The following is a 22,189-nucleotide window of genomic DNA, read 5'->3' on the forward strand; positions in this document are numbered from 1 at the left end:
AAGCACAGCAAGTTCAAAACCAGGTAAGTGAAAGAACTGTACATATAATATTCTACTTGGCATTATTCATTACAACACGCAAACTGGAATTTTCATGTTATTTAAGGCAATTAGTACCACCTGATTTTTCTTAAAAACAAGCAAGGATCAATAACCTAGTAATTCCATTCTTCCTACAAAGGAGTACATATATACCTGAAGAAAAATATGAGTGTAGTATAGAACAGATCTGCATTTCAAATGAACTACTGTTACTCTAAGTATCAAAATTTACTATTTTGGACACTACAGCAACAAATCCCATCTTTTTTTCAGGTTTATTAATGGATGAAGATAATTCCTTTGTGACACAAGTTCCCTCAGCTGGAGAAGGATACTGGATGAAAGTTACTTTTCATGATTCAAACCTTAGCAAATCCCAAGACACTCACAGGAAGCTAGAACCAATATGGAGATTTGAGACTTTCCTTATAGTCCCAGAATAATAGAAAAGCTACATGCTAGGGATGCTGTTACCATCCAGAGGAATGATTCAGTGGCTAAGACAGAAGAGGGTGAAATGGGACACTCAATACAACATGTATCTTACGTGATCCCACTTTATTTCACCAATGCACACAGCTTTTTTTTTCCACACTCATTCCCCAGCCTTCACAGAGCTGAAGGACTGACCAGGGAGAAAACAGAGAAAGCAAAATACTGCTCTTTTGTGCACACTGGCCAGAAGTTTGTAGGCATTGAACTGGGGATGCTGTGGGGAGCCAGGTGGCTCAGGCAAGGCCATTGTGTCTATGAGCTCCTCAGACACAATGTCTCAGTCAGCTCAAGAGCCAGAAAGCATTTACAAATGCTGCAATATGGATAGTGATATGGAAACAGCTGATGGAATGTTTCAAGGTGTCAAATTGCAAACACAAGAAATCCAAATTTTTAAGGGGTCTATAGTGTTTGGGTCTATCACTCTTTCATAAAGTACAATACAACTTCACGTTTCAGGATTGAAAATTTCAAATAGGAACAGAATACTGGAATAAATCCCCTTTTTCCCCACAGGACAGAGATAAATATGTTAATCTGAAAGTCTCCTCACAACACAAACAATGTCATCCTCGTTCACTATTATACTCCTGCATGAGGAAGGGCATTTACAATCCAAAATAATCTACAAAAATTCTGCAAAAGTTACTGATGTTTCAGGATTTAAGATCAGAAAATAGATTGGTAAAAAAAAGTATGGCAAATAAGATAAGATGGCAAATAAGGTAAGACTTTGCTCGTGATATGAAGACACATTCTGCACAGTAAGACAATTCAAATAAAATATAGTAAATCACTTTTTAAAAGAAGCCTCCAGCACAAGATCACCATTTTCATGCTACAAGTGATAATGTTTTGGCAATTACTTTTGAGATGGACCAAAGGCATATTTTGGACTCCACCATCTACAAAAGCACCAGGCAAACTGTAATCAATATCAATCAGAGAGAAACAGTGTGCATTAAATTTGCATTCAGATCCAGAAATGTACCCAAATTTCTGAAGATTATGTCTATAAAAAAAATGGAGGAAGGCTCTTTACTCTTTCCAGCTTTTTTCAAAACTCCCAACTGGCAAATGAAATAATACTTAAAGCCACTTATTGAAGAGTGAAAAAGTCGGAAAGCTAGACAGAACATTCCTGTAATATGTTAAGTAAACCTCTTCCTGGAACCAGAAGAAGCCCATAATAGTGCAGGCTGCTGGGGAATTTCATAAAGAATCATAGGCAATGTTGCTGATGGAATGCATGTTTGTTTTCTTAACACTTCCATTTTACTAGTAAAGCAGGAGGGGACCAAGGGACTGTTGTATAACAAACAGCTTTAGAAAAACGTGAGAAGGAAAGTTTGTGTATAAAATTTGTCATATAAAAACCAGGAAAGAATGTTAATATTTTTAAATAAACAGACCCTCATATTCTGATTGCAATCAGAGTGCAATCTCTCTACAGACTTTATAAATATGGCTAAGGGCTAATCATACTTTATAAAGTAAGACTATTTTTTAAAATCACAGCTGACAGCAAGAATCGCAAAATTTTTTACATTTCTTTACCCACTTACCTTCAGTAAAATATCTGCTAGGGATCCTATAACATGCAAAGCTCCATCTTTTTTCCTTGGATCAATGTTTGGCTCTGTCAGAATCTGGTAGCAATATGCCATCATTTTTGGTAATACCTGTGCAGGACAGAAAACACACAGTCCCCTTTAGCAAAGTTATTTTAATAGCATTGTTTAAAAAATTCATATGACATTTTCAAGAAGAAACTTTGTCCTGGTGAAAGCAATGTGAGGTATTAAATGCAGCATCTTTCAATAGTTAAAGTGTAAAACTTTGGAATTTTCAACTTTTCATCCAAACTGGTCAAAATTAGATTAATCTCCATGAAATTTTTCATTACTTACAGCAAGTAAGTATTTTTGTCACTATCTTGAAGCAAATAAAAAAAAGTGATGAAAAGGCAAAAAGCTCAAACATCACCTCGCCCACTTTTTCTCTACTTTTCTGGCTTGTCTCACACATACATATAAATACATATGTGTGTGTGCATATATCTATGAAAATATATATATATTTGCAAGGAGAGCTTGGACTAAAATCTCAAACTTAACTTGATCTATTGATTTTGGCAGTATTTTCTAAAGTTGACTAGACTTAGAAAAGTTCCTTGGCAAAACCAACAGCTGAATGTGATGTCCACACCCATTATGTCCTTTTCCAACATGCCACTGGGATGGTCTAAATACAAATTATGAAAATGAGAAGGAAGATCAGTGGACAAGTACTGTTTTGACAATAGAGAAGTAAAAATGTAATATTCCACCTATTCCACCTAACGTAAAGACGGTATTCTCTTCTGAAAATCCACCTGGAAATGGAGCTCCAAGATTACTAGATGTTAAAATGGAACCTAGAAAAACATTTGCCATTTTAGCCAATTGTGCTTTCCAGGGCTTGCCTGGGTATTTTTGTACAGGTAAATACAGAAAGATCTACAGAAAAGATATGTCCTCATTTAAAGGGTAACTATATGGAATGGGCTTTGTCCTTGCTAATTTCATTGCTGTTAAGAAGGATTTTAAACAGCATCAGTGAAAATTAATAAGGATCAGATCCACTTTCCCTCCTGCTACAGTTTGTGATGCTGAGAACAGCTGTGACAGAGGCTGTTTGTAAACCTGGGAAAATCTATTCCAATATATCTATTCCAACCCATTTTGTATCTGGCAGATGCATTTTACATCTGCAAGAAGAATCCACTTAGTATTTATACACACCATATTTTAACTCTCCCCAGAATGATAGCATTCGCCAGGAAACAGCTGACTACATAGCAGCAAGTATATTTTTCAAGAAAATATAGCTTCCTGCAGTATCTTCAAATATAAGGGGAAAATAACATTATTAAGGAAAATTCAAATAATTAAAAGCCATTGGCTTCATACCTCTTTTCTCTTCTTTGCAGCAGTGTAAAGGAGATTCTGTGCTGCTGTTGTTGTGGATGCATAATCCTCAAATACATCTAAAAAACGGGGAGAAAAAAGCATAATAAAAATTAATTTCCTGACTAATATAATTTTTATAAACGATCTTGGTTTGGGGATATCACAAAATCTGGATGAATATATAACCTCAAAATTATTGACATGATTGTTTTCACTTCCTGGTTAAAGAGTCAGACCCAAATTTATGTCACACACCTTACTTCTTGCCTTCCAAATCCATTGCCACTCTTCAATCCCTTATTTAAGAATATACTATTTATTCATTAGCTCTTTTGAGAATGTATACAGGGGATGAAAAATCCTGTCTCTTTTTTTAATTAAAACCCCTATAAGAAGAACAACAATACACTCCAGTACCATCTGTATACCACATGTACACATTTTTGACTTGATTTTATTAAAACCTCATGGGAAACTTTTTGTACATAAAATCTACTTAGATCTGGAGTAGTTTTATATCTGCTGAAAGGTCAAGTTTTGTGGATTCATTTATTGCAACTAAATCTCCAATGTTCATATTGAAAGTATAATTTATATCTTGAAAAAAAAGATGTGCTGTAAACATGTTCTAATCCAAACATCCCCACACAAATTGAATCAAACTAAAAGATCTTAAAATGCTATCTTAAAATGTGGCTCAAATTACACACCAACTTGTCCAGAAAACTTTAAGATAAAACATCATCAGGAAATACTACCAGACCACCGGAATTCTTGTTCCAAATGAAAAAGCATCTCAAAAAAAAATCCATTTAATGTACATTGATATATGAGTATTATGTACTTTGAGTGTTTTTTTATCTTACAATCTGAATCTGTATTTAACAGCCTCAGCCACACATAAAAATAAGATTCACTACTTACAAAGAAAGAACTGAATTCACATGCCAAAATTCAAGGATGTAGTTGTACCCTAGTGATCTACACTATATTGTAATTAATTTGTTGCATAACAACTCTCCAGGCTTTTAAATTATTCTATGAATATTTAAATTCTGTTTTCACATACACTAATCCCAAATCAACTAATTAAAATTTCCCAAATGCCACATATATATATCTCTGTGGTGCCCGGCTTGCAGGAGTTTTCCAGATAAAATTGCTGTACTTTTAAAGTACCTTTCTCCTTTTCAATAACATGACTCTTTTCATAAATGTAATTATTCATAATATGGCCCTATGGGTTATTCCCAAGATTTTGCAGTGTATCTTTTGAAAGAATATATATATCTCATTATCTTCCAATTGAGTAGTAATAAGTGGCAGAAGAACTCTGAAGCTATTGACAGTTTTCAACAGGGAAAGAGTAAGTCAGGCCTCTTCTGGTCAAAGTGAGAGCTGCAGGAACCTGAAAACAGCTGGCACATCTGCAAGTCAGGATTCTGAAACAGGCACTAACAAGGGAGCAAGTCAGGCTGTCTGGGCTGCTCTGAGCACATGTGAAGTAGAAAAAAAGCTCTGAGAGAATCATTTAGATCAAAGCTACCAGCCAAATGTCCCAAATTCACTTATCTGCCACCTGGTTTTAGCTACAGATTGGTGAGATTTAAGAAAAAAGTTTTCTTCTTCCCATTGTTCAGGTGAAGAGAGACATTACAGTGGCCATGCTGATCACTGGAACTACAGGGTACAATTATGATGAAAGCAAAAAATAAAGCCAAATTACCAAATTTCATGCGGATATATTCATATGGATCCTCTTGCCAGAGCTCCTCATCCTCATCTTTGTAGCACATCAGAGAGAATATCACCTCTTCTGTTATAGTCTAATTTTAGAAAAGCCAAATACACATAAGTACATATAAAATTAAATTCCAGTACAGTTGCCCTCCACCATGCACTAATTTATTAGACTTATTTTTCTGGAGAGTTACACTCCTTTAAGCAGCACACACTTATTTTTGTCTACCAGAAACAAATTCACAGAATTATAGGTACTTTCCTTTTGAAAAAGTCCCAGACAGCAGCAGTAATTATACAATCTAGCTTTATAATATTACATCACCATGCACAAAAATACACTTCAGGACATAGTCCGTACACAGCAGAATAATACATTCTGCAGAAGGATCTCACCAGTACAATACTTAACACGAGAACGGATTTCAGAGTCCTTCCCCTTAAAAGTCATGGAATTAACTAACTACAAAGGGGATCTTATAATATGAAAAAAATAAAAGAGCAGGTAGATCACTCTTCATTTGCTCTTTAATTCACTTATAAGACATGTATTTAGAAGAGGGTTTAGCTCCTCTTAGATGAATGTTCTCTTTGTGCACTATCTTTGCATTAGAATAAAAAATCTGACAATTCTGAACACCAGATCTAATAAAAGTCAGAACACTATGACTTTCTAGCAGACTGTAAAAATTCATATAAAGAACTTATGGAACAGAATCTTTGAGTTAACATTATATGCAATAAAAGGCAGTAATATATTACAAAACACAACTACATTTGTGTAGAAATGCTATTTTATTTTCCAGATCAACTGCTGAATGATTCACAAAACCTTTTTTAAAAACACAAAACTTGGGGGACTGGGGTCTTTTTTAATCCGTCTGATGACATGCATTGTTTATGACTGGGTTTTAAGCACTGACCTGTATGTGTGGCTTCATTTGCTTCCATGTTATAGAGTGAATCACCCCTTGGTTCAGATAATTCAATGTTTGCTGAAGAACACGTGGTGCAACATAGTCTTTTTGCCTGTACTGGTCTAAGATTCTTAAGAGAACCTAAAGAAGTGACAAATTGGTATTTTTAAATGAAGACTGAAAATTCTGCCTCATGAATAAACATACAATCACTTCCTCAGTGAATATACATGAACAGATAAAGTAGTTTTACAGCAGATGTTCTAGCATTAGAAATCATTATAATGCCTTTGATCCAAAAATCATAAATAATTTAAATATCAAGGTTCTAATCCCGCAGACATTTATGTAGACGTCCACCTTTACTACTAGCCCTACCATGTGATCACTTGTGATTATAAACCAAAGATATACTTCAATAGTGAAAGGTTCATAGTTTAGAGAGGCCTCAGGAAAATCTGGAATAGGTAAGGAAAAGGCACAGTGAGATTTTCAAACTGGTGGCTTCTATACCTGCTAGAATGGTGTCTGCATTCATATTTAATGACAGGTCCCTAAAGAAGACAAATTACTTTGGAAGAACAGTGAAGAGAATAGAAATACTAAACTAGGAAAGAAAAATAGGTTCACCTAAGCCTCTGAATCAGAAGAGCTGCAAAACCCTTAACTTCAATTACCTATTGTAGCCATCAGATAGTATCACCTGGCATGCTATTACAAACTCTACCACACAAAGCTTCCTAGGTATAAAACTGTCCTCTAATAAAGCTACTAATCTGCACCAATGGCAGGTGAATTATTAGGAAATGCAAAGAAGTCGCATATATATGAATAACAACAAAAGTCAAGGGCAATGCATAACAAAATTTTGAGTCATATGCTTTCAGCAGAACAATTCTGCTTTGTAATTCTTCAGAACATTATAATAAATTTTATTTTGAATATAGCTCTTTCATTAGGAATACTAAGTTTGATGTTAAGTCTTTCACATGAAATGCTGCAAGGACAAGAACTGTCTATATCTTATAGAGACTGTAGCACAATGTCAGCACTTATCAACTGATGAATAAGTAACAAGGGCTTAGTAATGTGATATTCACAACAGAATTATTACTAACTCTGCAAGGAATAATGATAAATCACTATTTAAGAGCCAGAAATTGAAGAAATGTGCAGATCCTCCAGTACATTTAACTTGAAAGTTAAACTGTCTCCTCTGCAACATTGTTTAATACCTTAACAGACAAACTTTAAGTATTTCAAATTATAACTGCCCATGGTCTGTTTTTCTGCTCAGGAGTTACACATTGCAAAGAATTTAGAAAAGATATTAGGCTATTTTCCTTTTCATTTAATTTACAGCCTTATCACAACTATTCCCCTCCTTAGTTCTTCCTGATGGATAAAATATTCTGTTGTCAGACTGGATGAAGAAGAGTAATAGTTGTTTAGCAACTTTATCAGAAGAGTAAGAGTTGTTTAGAAACTTTATCAGAACTGGACTGTCTCCACACACCATGTTAAACACAAATAATTAGCATTCTCTAACAAAAATAATTTCCTTGCAAACAGTGAATTTAGGCTATATTTTCACATAATATGCTTTCCAGGAATAAAATAATGTTCATTGCTGTTCTCCAGACATCTAATCTGCTTGCATCTTCCTGAAATAAAACAGTATCATTGGATTAGTGTGCCTAAGTTGTTTGCAGCAAAAGCACTTGACAAAGACAGGCCTGAAAATACACCCTTCTGTGAAATGAGGCCTCTGCACCGAAAGTGTTCCTCTCGGTTGTATCTAGAGTGCTTATACATGACAATAATACCATTTTATCAGCACTCACCTTTCCTGAGAGTTTTCCTGCAGGGTTTCTTGAGTTGCTGAAAATTTGTGTTATTATACCTCAGCTATTAGGCATTGAGTTCTAAAGAACTTCTAAGTTCCCACAAGGAAAACCTTCCAGACTCTCATTATTTTTGTTCAATAAATGAACCTCAATACAAGCACACTGCTAAAAAGTAATACATTTCTTCAGTCAAAATAATGCAATTCATAAAAAATTAACTGTGCTTACCTGTTGTATGCCCACAGCATAGGTTTTTAAAAAGAAGTCTGAGAATTCAAAGTATTCTTTAGTTACATTTCCAGGACTTCCATATCTTTAAAAGGAAAAGAACACAGATATTTACACAGTGAGAAGTCTGTGGCGTCAAGGAAATGCTGTACTTCCTAAAACATACAGGACCCTGAGTGGTCTTGCATTAGCAAAGGAAAAATTTACCACAGGTTCCTTCTAAGCCATCCTTTCCATGTAACACCTCACTTCTGTTTTCTTAAATTATCCCAAGGTAAGTATCATACTCAAGTAAACATGGTTTTTTCTCACAAGCTCTGTAACTTCCATGTTTATGGATTTCTTTTCAAATCTTCCCCTGCCTTTATGTTTGAGAATATAAACACTTGCAGCTGAGTGTAGTAAAATAAATATGTAGTTAGATTTACTTTTCCTGTGGGGCAAGTTTCTTGCCATCTTAAGGGAGTCAAATCATTTCACTAAGAGCTGAGACCAGCAGTTGTGCCAGTACAAGGCAGAGGACAGCAGCAGGAAAACCTCTTCAGTGACCAGGAATGTTAAATTGATCCAGCTGTCTTCTCTACTTGCATGTCAAGTCATGGTACAGACTTGTAACCCAAATTTAGGTTTTAATCAGTTTGTTACCGTTCAAAGAGACGAGCTACAATATGCAATGCCCACTTCTTGCATTTCCACCACACCAGCTCTGGTCTATCATCTTCATCAATCTGCAAAGTCTCCTACAAACAAATACGTTTATTTTAAACTAGTTATGTCATTTGTTGAGAAGCAATTATGCTTTAAATACTTCTTCCTGAGTAAACTAATAGAAACACACAGCATAGACTAAAGCCTTGATTCTGTTAACAGTTACATGACACTCAGGAATTTTCAGTTATCTTAATTAGGCAGTATAATGTGTATGTGCAATACCTGCACAATGCCTGTATTTTAATTTCAAAATTATGCATATTTTAAAAATGCAAATTCTCAAATACACTTGAATACATCACTCTGGCTCAAAAATCCAAGGATAAGAATCTTCAGAAAAGAACACTTAGAAAATCTTTACACTGACTGTTCCTCAAATGCCAACACACAAATTTCAGAGGTCTTTACAAAGGTAAAACTCACTAGTGGTACATTTCTATCAATGATGGTCCGGAAGATCTCCATCCATTGAGTCATAGTCTGGTTATTCACCAACTGGAGGGGCAATGCATACTGCAATAAGGGAAAAACACAAGTATGAAATACTATTTTTCTCTGTAAATGGCAGATCTTTCTGCAGCAGTTACATTCTAAGGAAGATGAGGTTTTAAGTAAAATTAAAACCAGTTAGGTTACACATCAACACTAGCTGCATCTCTCTTGGTACAATTTGAAGAGGAATTTCCGAGCAGACATAATTTGAGGAAAGTTCCTTGGTCTAAGAACTTGCCAACTATCTTTGTTTTTCTTCTTCACAACAGCCCAGGTACTTTTTAGGATTAAAGCAATATCAGTATTACAAGGCTTTGGCAAACTATTTGGCAAACAACAGCATTTTAGCAGGCAAAATGTACTCACTACCAACAGAACAAGAGGACACAGGATTAAGCTGTGCCAAGGGAAATATAGTTTGGATGTTAGGAAGAAGATTTTTACGGAAAGAGTGATAAAGTACTGGAATTGTCTGCCCTGGGAGGTGGTAGAGTCACCATCCCTGGATGTGTTTAAAAAATGACTGGACGTGGCATTCGGTGCCATGGTTTAGTTGAGGTGTCAGGGCTGGGTTGGACTTGATAATCTTGAAGGTCAAACTAGTGATTCTGTAATTCACTACTACTACCTAGCTACTATCCAGTAAACCTCATTTCTCTAAAAAATCCTAAGAAAAGTAACAGTATTCAGCAAGTTATTGAAAAGAAAAATAGGATCTTGGTATTTTTTAAATTCTCCATCCATTTAGTAACAAACTATTTCAGCTTTTTAACACACAGTAAGAATTTTCAGGCTGTTCCTTATGAAGGATCTGGTTTGGTTTCTGATTGTCTGTAAGTACGCCTTCACAAAACTCATCTCAGTAAAAGCCAAACTCATCTCTCTAAAGTGCATGTGCCTCAATACATAGCATCTGCCAGATTTTCAGCAGGTAATGAGAAATGCCTCCTACTGAAGTGCAACATTTGACAATTACACTACAATATTCATTACTGACACTTTCAGAGGCAACCACACTGTCTAGATACCCATGCAGTTTACATCAGGCTACATGCAACTTTATAAAAATAGGAACACATTCCTAGTGAGCTTGCAGATAGAATGTGCATAAGCACCGTACATTCATTAAAAATTTCATCTGGGCAATGATGCAACCAGCTTTAAAGTAAAAAAATCTATAAACATCCTATTTCTATAATAGCCATTTATTGTACATGACTTGTCCCATCCAAAAGGGAATTCTTATTCAATCACAGCTCTGACTGCACTGAAAGGGGTCATAGTGCCCAGCAAAGAAAAAGATGCCAACCTGAACAAGAGCATAGAAGATTTTTAAGATTTGTTTCTGAAGCAGGACAGAGTAATGGGAGTTATCAGGCAGAAGCTGGATCATCTGCTGCTGAATCCGAGGCAAAAATATTTGCATGGCTGCTATGAGGGGATCTCGCTCCTCTGCCTTTTTGTACCTGCAATGAAAACAAAAATGTTGGTCCAGGATCTACACACTGGTGATTCTAATGCCTATTCCCCACCAACAATTTCATTTCTGTGCCTTAAAAAAAAAAAACAAAACAAAAAAGTATATCCAGCACTCAATCACCCGCCCCTCCTCTAACCCCCATCTAAACCCTTTGTGCAAATTCACTAAAAATACCTATAAATAAAAAAATGGAAAACAACAAGTGTTGCCTTATACAAAAGCAGTTTCTGAAAGGAAGAACTACTATTCTTTACTAGTGAATTGTCACCTCACAGGAGCAGATTGAATTTCTCTGCTGTTCATACCAATGCTAAACCCAAGTTGGGTGCTGAATAAATGGGAGTGAACAACCATTGAAAGGGAAAGACAACTCCTTGATTTGGAAAATATTCTCTTTCTCCATTTACATTCCTTTTGTGTGGTTTATACATATGTTTCTAATAATAGGCAATTAAAAAAAAAAAGAGTGATAAGCCCCACTACACTGCTCCTAATTTATGCTTTGTGGATTTAGACAACCAGGAAGATGCTACAGATAATAATATGCATTAGCAGTATATGACAATGACAGCACTGTATTCATGACATAAAAGCAGAAAATAATTTTTATTCATACATCTAGAATTTGGGGCACCTTCAAACAAAGAAAGTTATAATCCTAAGGAAGTTTTTTACAGCCAGATCAAAAGTACAAAACCTCAAGAAAAAAGTCTCAGTAAATTCACACAGATTACTGCTGGCAGTTCTGCTTTCAATTCACTAATGATACAAAGATGATGAATATTTTTCATTTATCTGCAAGAAAGGAAGCATATGATAATTATTCATTCCCATTTTCTATCTGAATTCCCTTGTAGAACTGCCAGCACTCTTAAGAATGTCAATTTCTATAATCAATTTAGACAAAGTACCAATTCCTCATCTACTGATGGACATCAACTTACTCATAAGTCTTCACCAGCTGATAGAGGCACAGGAGGCTCCCAAGCCAGCTCCCACTGTTTGGAGACTGCAGGTAGTATCCTATCTTGTCTACCACAGCTGTCCAATGGCCAGGGAAGTCGTGTTTAATGATAGCACGGAGGCACATCGTCAGCTGGGCTCTAGTGCAGAGGAGAAAAAAATGTAAGTGAATAAGGTCATGGCATAGTGTTTAAATTAAAGGATAAATCCCAAATCTTGGTTTATTGGCTACAATACCTATCTTATGTCATCGAACATATTTTGACAGCACTGAAAGAGTTCTGGGAAGTAGCAGAGGAAAACAAAAAAAATCCAACACAATTTAACTTAAAGGAATAAACTAATTTCAGAACATTTTAACAACTCTTCTCCCTCCCTCCTCCCTCTTCACATGAATCAAGCAGTATTTTAGAAGAATTAATTGCTCATGGAACCTACTAGCTTTGTGCTTTGACAATGAATGTTTATACTTGCTTATCAGCTGAAAGCAGACACAAAAGTACAAATTTGTACGTTTCCATTAAAGAATAATGGCCTGTGTTATAATCCAAGCCACAGGTTCCTCAAAAAATTGCAATTTTCCTGGGATCTTCTAGAAAAAGCACTTTCTTAACCTCCAAAGCATATGGCAGAGCCAAGAATTTAAAGAACACCATACTGTTTCTCTCCTGGCCATTTTAGATGCCAGTCACAATGCTGAGGCAAGGCAGAACTGTTGATTGACTAAACTGAGGTGTGACTAAAAAACCTGAGCAGCACTGAATAGAGCCTGTGGAGAAACACTTTTAGTTCTGCTAAGCAATGAAGAAACAAAGCCTGCAGAAAATATCAGCTCCCATCCTACCAGCCTCACTTTAATTAAAGGGGTGAAAAATCATAACTGTAGTATGTCTGTGATTCTTAACTATTCTTCCAGCAAAAGCACAACTGAAATTCTTCATTCTTTTAACACCTTAAATCAAGAACCCTAATATATAGTTAAATACTGGGGTTACAGGTAAAAATTGATAAAGTAATTAAGAAAAGGGCTACTAGTAAAAACGAATCTTGGACAGTATTTCCCTGAATGGTTAATCCCATATTGCAGACAACCCTGTACATACTATCTGCCTTAAATCAGCCAAACAGACAGGCTTTTACTACAGCAAGTGTTACAAAACACTTTGAACAACACCCTGAGAGGATAAACCACATCACAGGGCTCGCTGCCAGGTTACCACTTTTCTGAAAAACACACATGAATAAGTGTAAACAGATTATTATTACTTTGGCAAAGACAGTATTTGTCTCATCTCCCGAAACATTGAGATTCTCACGTTAACATCATCAGACAAGCAGGTCTGAAACATGAGCAACAGAAACATTTCTGTGCAATGTAAGGTACCTCACTAGGTCAGGAGAACGAATGATTCCCTCTACAATGTTATCCCGAATCTGCTGCCGATCATTTTCATGAATATTAAATGGAAAAACCGCTTCTCCAGGAGGTGGCTCACGGTCCGGCCAGTACTGTGTCACCATGTTCTTCAGGTAAATGGCAGCTAAGGACAGACAGCAGGGAAAGAATACTTTAATTCTACACAGTGCCCAGTGCTCAACATGTAGAATGACTAAAAGAAGAACAGAGAGTTGAAAAGGCAAGTGGAAACCACTACCTGAATTCTTAACAATTATGGGCACTGAGCACAGCTGAATCAGAAAAACATTTTTCTTATGATTTCACACAAGATCAGGCTCAAGCACCTGATCAGAACAGACCAGGATGGTATTTCCATCAATATCTATCAAGGTACATTTTTACTACAGCAGTACTTCCATATGAAAATACTATCCCATCATTCTAAACAAGCCAACAAAATTCTGCTTATGTGTGTTTTCACTCATTCCTAAAACTACAACTCAAGCTCAGTAAATGAAGTTTGGGAAGGCTAGTGTAAACAAATCACTGCACATACAGATGGGACACTCTGCTTGGGGATATGCCCAATATGAAACTGGCATGTGGCCTACCTTCTATTCAAACATAAATCTTTGTTGTGAATTCCCTAAGCTTTATTTCACTATTAGGATTCCCCATAATACCTTCGAATTGTTCCCTTCTGTCTCATGTGAAAAAAAAAATAAGAAAAATAAAGCTAATCTTCAACAGAAAATAAAGCAGCATTTATGCATCAGTACTAAACTGCCTGAAGGCATTCTTCAGGAAACATAAGAAATATCATAGGAGGCATTAAAGGAATGTTCTTAATAAACTCTTATGCCTGGACACTGTTTTGGTTGATTACTAGCTAGGGTTTTAAAGTAGAAATAAGATATCCTTGGGTACAATAATTTCTTTTGGTGATAAGAAATTGCAAAGCATGGAATCATGTAGTCTGTAAAATATTTTATAGGAGCAAGAGGAAAAACAGCTCTTTGTCTGTGACATGCCAGACTAGTCAGACAAGAAACAGGTCCTGAAAGACCAGCCCAAGACTTTAATCTATTTTGCCCATAGATCTTGTTGTTATACAAATTTTTGGCTTTTAAAAAATTCCCAGGGAAATCTGTTGGTTTGCAAATATGACTTAAATTTGCTTTTCCATTTTACACTCCTATTCTGTAAAAAAAAAAAAAAATTACATTCTACACAGTTGTTTTTTTCCCTGAATGGTACTGAAACGAGAGATTAGTTTATAAAAATGACCTTAGGGAGTTTAGATTAAGCCTCAAACTTTACTACAGAATGGACTAACAATACCATTCAAAGTTGGATTATCTTTGGAAAAATAAAGGCCAGCATGACAAACAAAATATGTCAGCATGCTCCAAAGCACTCAGGGGATTAATGGGATCTGTACAAAAAAAAAAAAAAAAAAAAAAAAAACCCAACAGTGCTTCTATGGGAAATGCTGCTCCACAGGATAAGAACAAAGCTGTGAATGAAACAGTATTAATTAATTAACTGAAAGATCTGAACAGTCTCTGTATCTGACAAACATACTACACAGGAGTAGTTAAACTGGATTATGAGAATTTAGAATCTGATCTTCCACAAACGCATGCACCAAAGTTAACTGCACCACTATACCTGAACTCACACACACAGCTGAGCAATCCCTCCAGACATGCTCAGACTGTAACTGTGCAACTTATCAGTGATGTGGCCTTCTTTCATATCTACTTATTTAAGTCACCAAGATACTGACTAAATGTATGTGGCTACCCTTGATCTATTAATTAAAGAGTGATTTCCATTTTTCATAAATTTTCACTTTTCCGGGGAAAAGAGATTCAAATAGAGAAACGTGTACTCAAATGTGATACCCTTTTCTATTTTTAAATTCACACTTGTCTTGGCCATTATTCCTGGACCACCAGGAGAAATAATACCTAAGGGTTCTCAGTTTTGAGAACTCTGCTTTTTTCCTGTCAGTATCACAGCACTCCAGCAGGGATCACTACACACACAGGGAAAGCCAAAGTAGGACTCTATCCTATACCCACAGTTTTAGCTGATCTTCATGATGGGAAGAAACAGCAGAGATAGATTCTTTTAATTTCCTCCTTCAGAACAAACCTGAACTGACTTACATTGCAACACTTCAAGAGTCTGTTCAAGTAAAAGACTTACTGAAAGAAAACAGAACAAGGGGTTTTAACCCACCTGCTTGACGCACTGGAAATTCAACTTGATCGGATACTATGATTTGCAGCAGACTTGGAGCAAAGTTGATGATCTTATAGGACTGAAATACATAGACAACACAGTTAGTAATGTTTAAAGTAGATTGTACTAACAAATGCTGAATGAGGAATACAAACTAAGGATTTTGCACTGCTTTTGCATCCTCCTCATGATGTATGAAAGTTTTCAGGACTTGAATTCACCCAGATCTACAGAAATCCAAATAATTATTTGTAAAAGCAAAGCCTGTAACTGCACATGGGCAGAATAAGTAATGTGAAAAGAGTCTCAGTTAGAGATTAGTGATAATGAATATTTAAATAATTCTAAGAATACATAGTGAAAAACACTAGATACCTGTCTTTGAATTGTTCAACTTAGCCCCATAAGTCAAATGGACATTGACAAGCTTCACCAATACATGCTTATTTATTAGCAAAATAGTTTGTGGTAGAACAGCAACAGCAAAGAGATTTTAAAAAATCATTTAGATTTGTTTTCAAGTGTAAACATCATCTGCATTAGCCATATACAATTATCTTTTAGCAAACTAGATGTATAGTGCATCTCAATAAAAACTGGGGAAACAGTGGGATGAGCATTTTCAAATAAAATCAAGTGTAGGCAGACAACACTTCAAAACCCAAAGCCTTCATGGGAACTTTTCAAACGCTACATCAGCCATGCAGCTGAAGAATTTCAAAGAGAAAACAATGCTCAGTGAACTTCTGAGCAAAGCACACCAGATTTAAAAGATGTGACAATCTGATAGCATTATCCTGCTGCTATCCACCACAGCTCCTCCAGCGAGGAATCACTGACTCAGCATGGTACGGTTACTACTAAGCCTTGGCAGATCAGTAGTGGTAGGTCAGATCTTTCATCCCTTGGATCCATGTGTTTTATGTCCAAAGAGAGAGAGGTTTCTTGGGGCTAGATTGCAGCAGTTTTCTGTATTTCACCTTTTATAGTATTTCTTCCCACTAGATTATGCCTGGCAGTTCTATGGTTGTTCCCAGAGTTGTGCTTAAAGCACAAGTATAGAACATCCTCCCGTAAACTCTGCCTCATTCAAAAGCTGTGAAATAAAAGATACTTGCCGCCCTTCATGTCCCCAGTTCTTTGATCTACCATATCCATAACAAGGTAAAATTACACTGCTTTCATGATGTCTAAGTGTCACAGCTGCATCATGACACTATCATTCTTTAATTTCACCAAATCACTTAACTTTCTGTCCCTCATTTTATTAACTATAATGATACTGTAATTCTAACTCAGAGAGTCATTTGATGTTTACAGAGTAATCATAGATGTGAGATAAAAGCAGTAGTGGCAAATCAAAAGCATACTCTCCTGCAATTTCCTTCTCTATAAACTTTAATTATCCCTAAGAAATGTACCAAATAAAGTAAAAGCTGTAACATCCAGCACAGGAACTCCATTTATCTACAGACATGCTGAACTTGTTGAAGCATACTGGATTCCAAAGATCACCTTTTAATCCAGAATCCTGGAGTACAAAGCTTGCCCTTCAGTCACTGCTAGACACCCTTGGTGGGTTCTGACAGGGCCACAGCCAACTGCAGCATCCTCCAGTACTCAACACCCAAGCTGCACGGAGATAAGGAAAGCACGAGAAATCGCAGCAGCACAGAAACCCAAAGCCATGTATAAACTCTAACCATCCTTTTTGCTCTCAACAGTGCCTGTAGACTGTTCTCAGACCCAATCTACAAGCTTTTACTACTATAAACACACCAATTAAAAATGCAGCTTTGGGGGGTTGTTTGATTTGTGGTGGTTTCCTGCTGTAATCATACCAATAGCACATTTAGGCTGCACACAGTGCTAACAATATTAATTCCCTTTCCCTGTCCTAACAGCTTTTACTGAATCTACATTAAAAACACTGCTACTTCAGGAAGCTTTATGAATACTGCTTGTGCTGGTGAACAACTGCTCTCCCTGAAGTTTTGCCAGGATCTACACAAATATGGTTATCTGGCTCCGTGCCAGATCCGCTCAGCAAGCAGCGGAGTGACAAAAGCCCCGTTCCGCAGACGGAAGGCGTAGTGTCCCCGAGGGGTCTCATCCCCACCGCACAGCGCGACGTGCGTGTCTTTACACTTCACACACCACCGCGCCTACAGAGATCGCCAGGCCCATTAAATCCTTCTGTTCCCTTATACTGTCGTGCCCGTAATTCACATTTTTACATAGCTCTGTTTACTACTCGTTATCAGAAACAAGAAGACTGTAGAGATCAACAGAGACTGCGAGCCCACGTCAGAAACAAGACACACGATTCTGTTGTATTTGTGAAGCTCAAATTACATCCTGCTCATTTGTGCAGCAACAAACCCGGGTCAGGAAAACTACATGCTGTTTGCAGTTTTTAGAACAGAGGACTTTTTAAAAAGCTGCATGCAGCAACATTTTTCCTATACCAGCACATTCTCGTCTGTTTAGTTGTCATGCAAATTGTGATCTTGGGATGTGTCCCTTCCCTGCGTTGCTCAGGACATCAGCAAACAAAGCCGGACCTATCACAGGAGCAGGTGCAGAGCAAGTGTCAGGTATATACTGTGACATGGGAATGGACACGGAAGAGACCTTGGAGCTAGATCAGTTCAACAAGACAGTTCTTTATATTACTACAGCTGCACCTTAACAAAAGGAGAGCAGGAATATTGTCAGTGCCACAGAAGGAACACAAAACTATCTGCAGATTTTGAAGAGCCGTGCCCAGGAGCCACAGGGAGGCACCAGATGGCTGAAATAGACCCTCAGCACAACTCCCACAACACAGCACGGTGCTTTGTGCACTTACTGAATAATTACATTGCCTTGAACCCACATTGCTAGGATCTGGTAAAACTTTTTGTTAAAGTGCTGATCCACTAGGGCACATGTTTATTTTGAAAGAGAAAGTGAAAGTTTTTGAAAAACAAATGTTCACTGAGTACTTACAGAAAGTAATTATTTTAAAGCTGTGTAAAACACATACAGGCTGTTCTTGTATGAATTCCAGATCAGAGCATTTATCTTAAAAGAGAATCTCACTTAATTTCCACTGGGATTAAGAGGATGGGATACAGCAGTGTGCAAGGCTAGCAGCTACACTGGGAGAGGCATACATTAGGAAAGCATAATTTGGTATATTTACAGCAGTGAAGAAGAGATGCATATGACCCATGCATGTTGTTCCATCTGTGCCCACTGTCTCAGGACCTGTACACTGCAGCTGCACAGCTTTTTGCACTCTGTTCCTCCACCTTTGGCCTGATGTATCCTTCCCTGTGTCACCATCACAGCTCCAGGCTTCAAAAGATCAGAGAACAGATCTTTTTCTGCCTATCTCCTCTTCCATTTGATTAGGTACAGAACATATGACACACAAGTGAACCTCAGATGGGCCACTGAACAACATCAAGATAAAGACCATCACTTGTAAAGGGGCAAAATACAAGGAGAGCTAAGTAGGAAAATATATATGAAAATCTCCCCAGATGGATCCAACTGAAGCAAATATTTTTCACATCTAATGTTCATATTTGGCTCCCAGGTTCTCACACACCATACACTACTAAACTCATTTCATGAAGCATTATCCTTGTGTCTTGCTTGTTGTCACATTTAAAGACCACAACTGCTCCAGAACTACAAGAGTCAGTAACCTTCCCACTGTACTGATGGCAACTTCAGTGCCTGAGTGCAAAATGGCACTGAAAGGTGCTTCTTCCCCTGCAAAACATCAGGACACTCTAAGACAATGGATGTAGGAAATCTGGAAGCCTTCCTTCACGTTCTGCAAGTCCAGATCATCCTTCTCTACCAGTAGTAAACATCATTTTTATACCTCTGAATACAAGTACAGCACATAAAAATCACTGAAGAAACAAGGCACTGCATCTTTGCAAAAACAAGCACACAGAAGAAATTTGTACCTTGAACCTATGAGCAAATAACTTTTCACAAATATAATTTCAAGGCTTAAATACATCTGATCCAAGTGCTCAGCTACCTGGTTTACCAAGTCTTATTTCCTGTTTTTGTGTACTGAAATGTATACTTAGAAATTCCACTGGCAAACTTATTGTATTTCTGCAGCGGTTAATAGCATTTTCACTCGTGTTTTTTTACACTGTCAGTCAGAGACAGTTGTTAAAACAAACCAGAACTTCAAAAGATACTTTTTTCTTTCCCTGCCTATATGCAAAGATACTATGTAGGGAGGGGAAAACACACTGTTTTCATACAGAGTGAAAATAAGCTTGTGTAAGAACCCACCTGAATTTCTTTCCTGTATGGGTTCTGCTGCCAAATTCATCCAGTAGCAAAGAAACTTCACTTTCCATATAACTTTTAATTATCCAAGTCAACTTCCTCATCAAATTGGTCTCATATTTCTCCCTCTTGTTACCATGTCCTCACTGGCACTTACAGAGTGGCCTTAAGATCCCTGCCTACTATAACAACCAACTCAACAAAGACATGGAAAGATATGGAAGGAAGCCAAACTTTATTCTGGATTCTTCTGCTTTCGGGTAATCTTGTCACACTTCTTCCAGCACTGCTACTCAGTTGCTGTCAAAGCCAAATTATGTAACTCCTACTCAATATTTAAAAAGCCTAACTGTATTTCTGCAATCAAGTTCTTGTTTTCTCCTTTGCTACAGGCCAAAGGAATGTGTTACAGCATGTTGGGCCACTGAAGATTAATGTATAAAAACTGTATGGAAATCCTATCTGAACTGAAATTAGAATAACTCTGTACGTTCAATCAAGTATATTTCACAGTACTCCCAAGAATTGGCACATGAGAGCAGTATATAACCATAATATAAATAAATAAATGAACGCAGCAAAAAGTCCTTGAAGTCCAGGAGATAGATGTAACAGGAGTAATAGCCTGGAACAGATACTGACAAATGATGCACAGAAACTGAATATATTTCTTGGTATGGCAACTAACTGTTCTACTAAGTACAGTGTGAGTGATAAATATCATCATCAAGTGCATGCTAATTACATTACAAAGCTGAACTAAAAAAAGGCAGGGCAAGGGCACAGAAGAAGAGAAGGATGGAAAGATGGGTACATTTAGAAACCCAAGAGGCTAAAAGGGAAATGACAGCAATTACATGACATAGACACTGACCTGGCAGGAAACCGCTCTAAATTAGCAAGAATCAGATTTCAAATAAATCCCATGCTTACAGTTGTGTTCAGATCACAGAAAGAGGTGAAGTTTGTTAATGATTTTGAAGTAGCATTAACCAAGGAGAAGAACAGAAAAATCCTACTAAGAACTGAATGATCTATAAAACTGCACCAACAAAAAGGAAACAGCCTGCTGAGGCTAGAAAAACAGGCCTCTAGGGCATCAGCCTTTGACAAATCTGTCAGAGAGAGTACCAAGAAACCTGAAGTAAGATTGGCACAAATGGATATAAATGCACCATAAACTAATTTTGGCTGAAAACCAACACTTGTTTCTAGCTGCAAGCAGAAGAAAATTCACAAGCAGCCTTCTAATAGATATAAAAAGGACAGAAAAAAAAAAAAGAATCATGATTCCATTTCTGAATGCAGTTAGGTGATAATCCAGAAGGCAGACAGCAAAATCACTGATCTTTACACACATGCAGGAACATACAGAGGAGAAAGAAGCATTTTCAAACATGTTGGGACTTCTTACAGGTAGAAAAAGCTTTCATTAATGAAAACTCTATTTCCCATGCCCTACACTGGAAGCACACTGTGGAGTCAGGACTATTAGGATATTGTTCTAAAGGACTCTGTACTCATACAGCACTGAAGTGCCCACAGACAGGCACTGTCTTGGTGCACTAGTAGGATTTGCAGTGTCTGAGAAGCTCATGGCACTACCGGGATTCACAGCTGAATGGCAATGTACACTGCAGATGAGCTAACACAGGCAAGTTTTACCTCAACACCCTGAACCTGTCTCAAGAGCAGCATCCCTGAAACTATGACACAGAACAAAGGTGACTCCTGTTCTGTTCGGCCAAGGGCTCCATCATCACTTTGGGTACTTATCGATGGAGAATTTTCTGTTTGGTTGGTGGATTGGTCCCTTTGCTAGAGCAGGATAAATGCTAGAAGAGCACCTGGGTTCCACACTTGCAGGAACACAGGGACATGTCAACACTACCATCAGATACATGGGAGGGGAGTCTGACACGTCGCTTTGAAGCCTTGCTTCAGAAGCACTAAAAAGCTTCAAGATGTCAAAGTCCCACATTGAGCAACGCTGCTCAGGAGCACTTTTGTTCCTCTCCTCCAAAGAGTCGTGTCAAACCCAGCACTGCCTCAGCACATTATGTCAGATACATCATACTTCACCTGGTAACAGGAAGCCTACAGAAAAATAGGCATGCCTCGATTCCAGGATTCATTCTTCATAGTAGAAAAAAGAAAATGCATCAAGTATTTTAAAAGAAAAATCTGCATCTCAACCTGTACTCCGTAAGTCTGCTTGCACTCTTGAATCTAAAACCTGTCTTTCATGAGAATTGCACTATCCATCACTTAGAACATTTTACAGCTGTCAGTCTTAAAATGCTTTCAAGACTGTTCCTGAACTTCCCAGTACTCACTGGTGATGTCAGTGTTAGGAGCAGAACCCA

At 37.2% G+C, this 22,189-nt stretch overlaps 1 protein-coding gene across 3 annotated transcripts in view; it reads right to left on the reverse strand.

Moving 5' to 3' along the window:
- The window catches only part of IPO8 (importin 8), a 47,018-nt gene that overhangs the window by 23,343 nt on the left and 1,486 nt on the right, over positions 1-22,189 (reverse strand). For all 3 annotated transcript variants that reach the window (XM_004175919.6, XM_072923501.1, XM_030263246.4), the window contains exons 2-12: positions 15,513-15,594; positions 13,251-13,407; positions 11,848-12,006; positions 10,733-10,889; positions 9,355-9,444; positions 8,866-8,960; positions 8,221-8,305; positions 6,152-6,286; positions 5,215-5,314; positions 3,489-3,565; positions 2,103-2,219 (exon numbers count right to left, since the gene is read on the reverse strand). In XM_004175919.6, coding sequence (XP_004175967.2) covers positions 2,103-2,219; positions 3,489-3,565; positions 5,215-5,314; positions 6,152-6,286; positions 8,221-8,305; positions 8,866-8,960; positions 9,355-9,444; positions 10,733-10,889; positions 11,848-12,006; positions 13,251-13,407; positions 15,513-15,594 — 1,254 coding nt within the window. The remainder of the gene's footprint in view (positions 1-2,102; positions 2,220-3,488; positions 3,566-5,214; positions 5,315-6,151; positions 6,287-8,220; positions 8,306-8,865; positions 8,961-9,354; positions 9,445-10,732; positions 10,890-11,847; positions 12,007-13,250; positions 13,408-15,512; positions 15,595-22,189) is intronic.

Source organism: Taeniopygia guttata, chromosome 1A (assembly GCF_048771995.1).
Source record: "Taeniopygia guttata chromosome 1A, bTaeGut7.mat, whole genome shotgun sequence".
NCBI lineage: Eukaryota > Metazoa > Chordata > Aves > Passeriformes > Estrildidae > Taeniopygia > Taeniopygia guttata.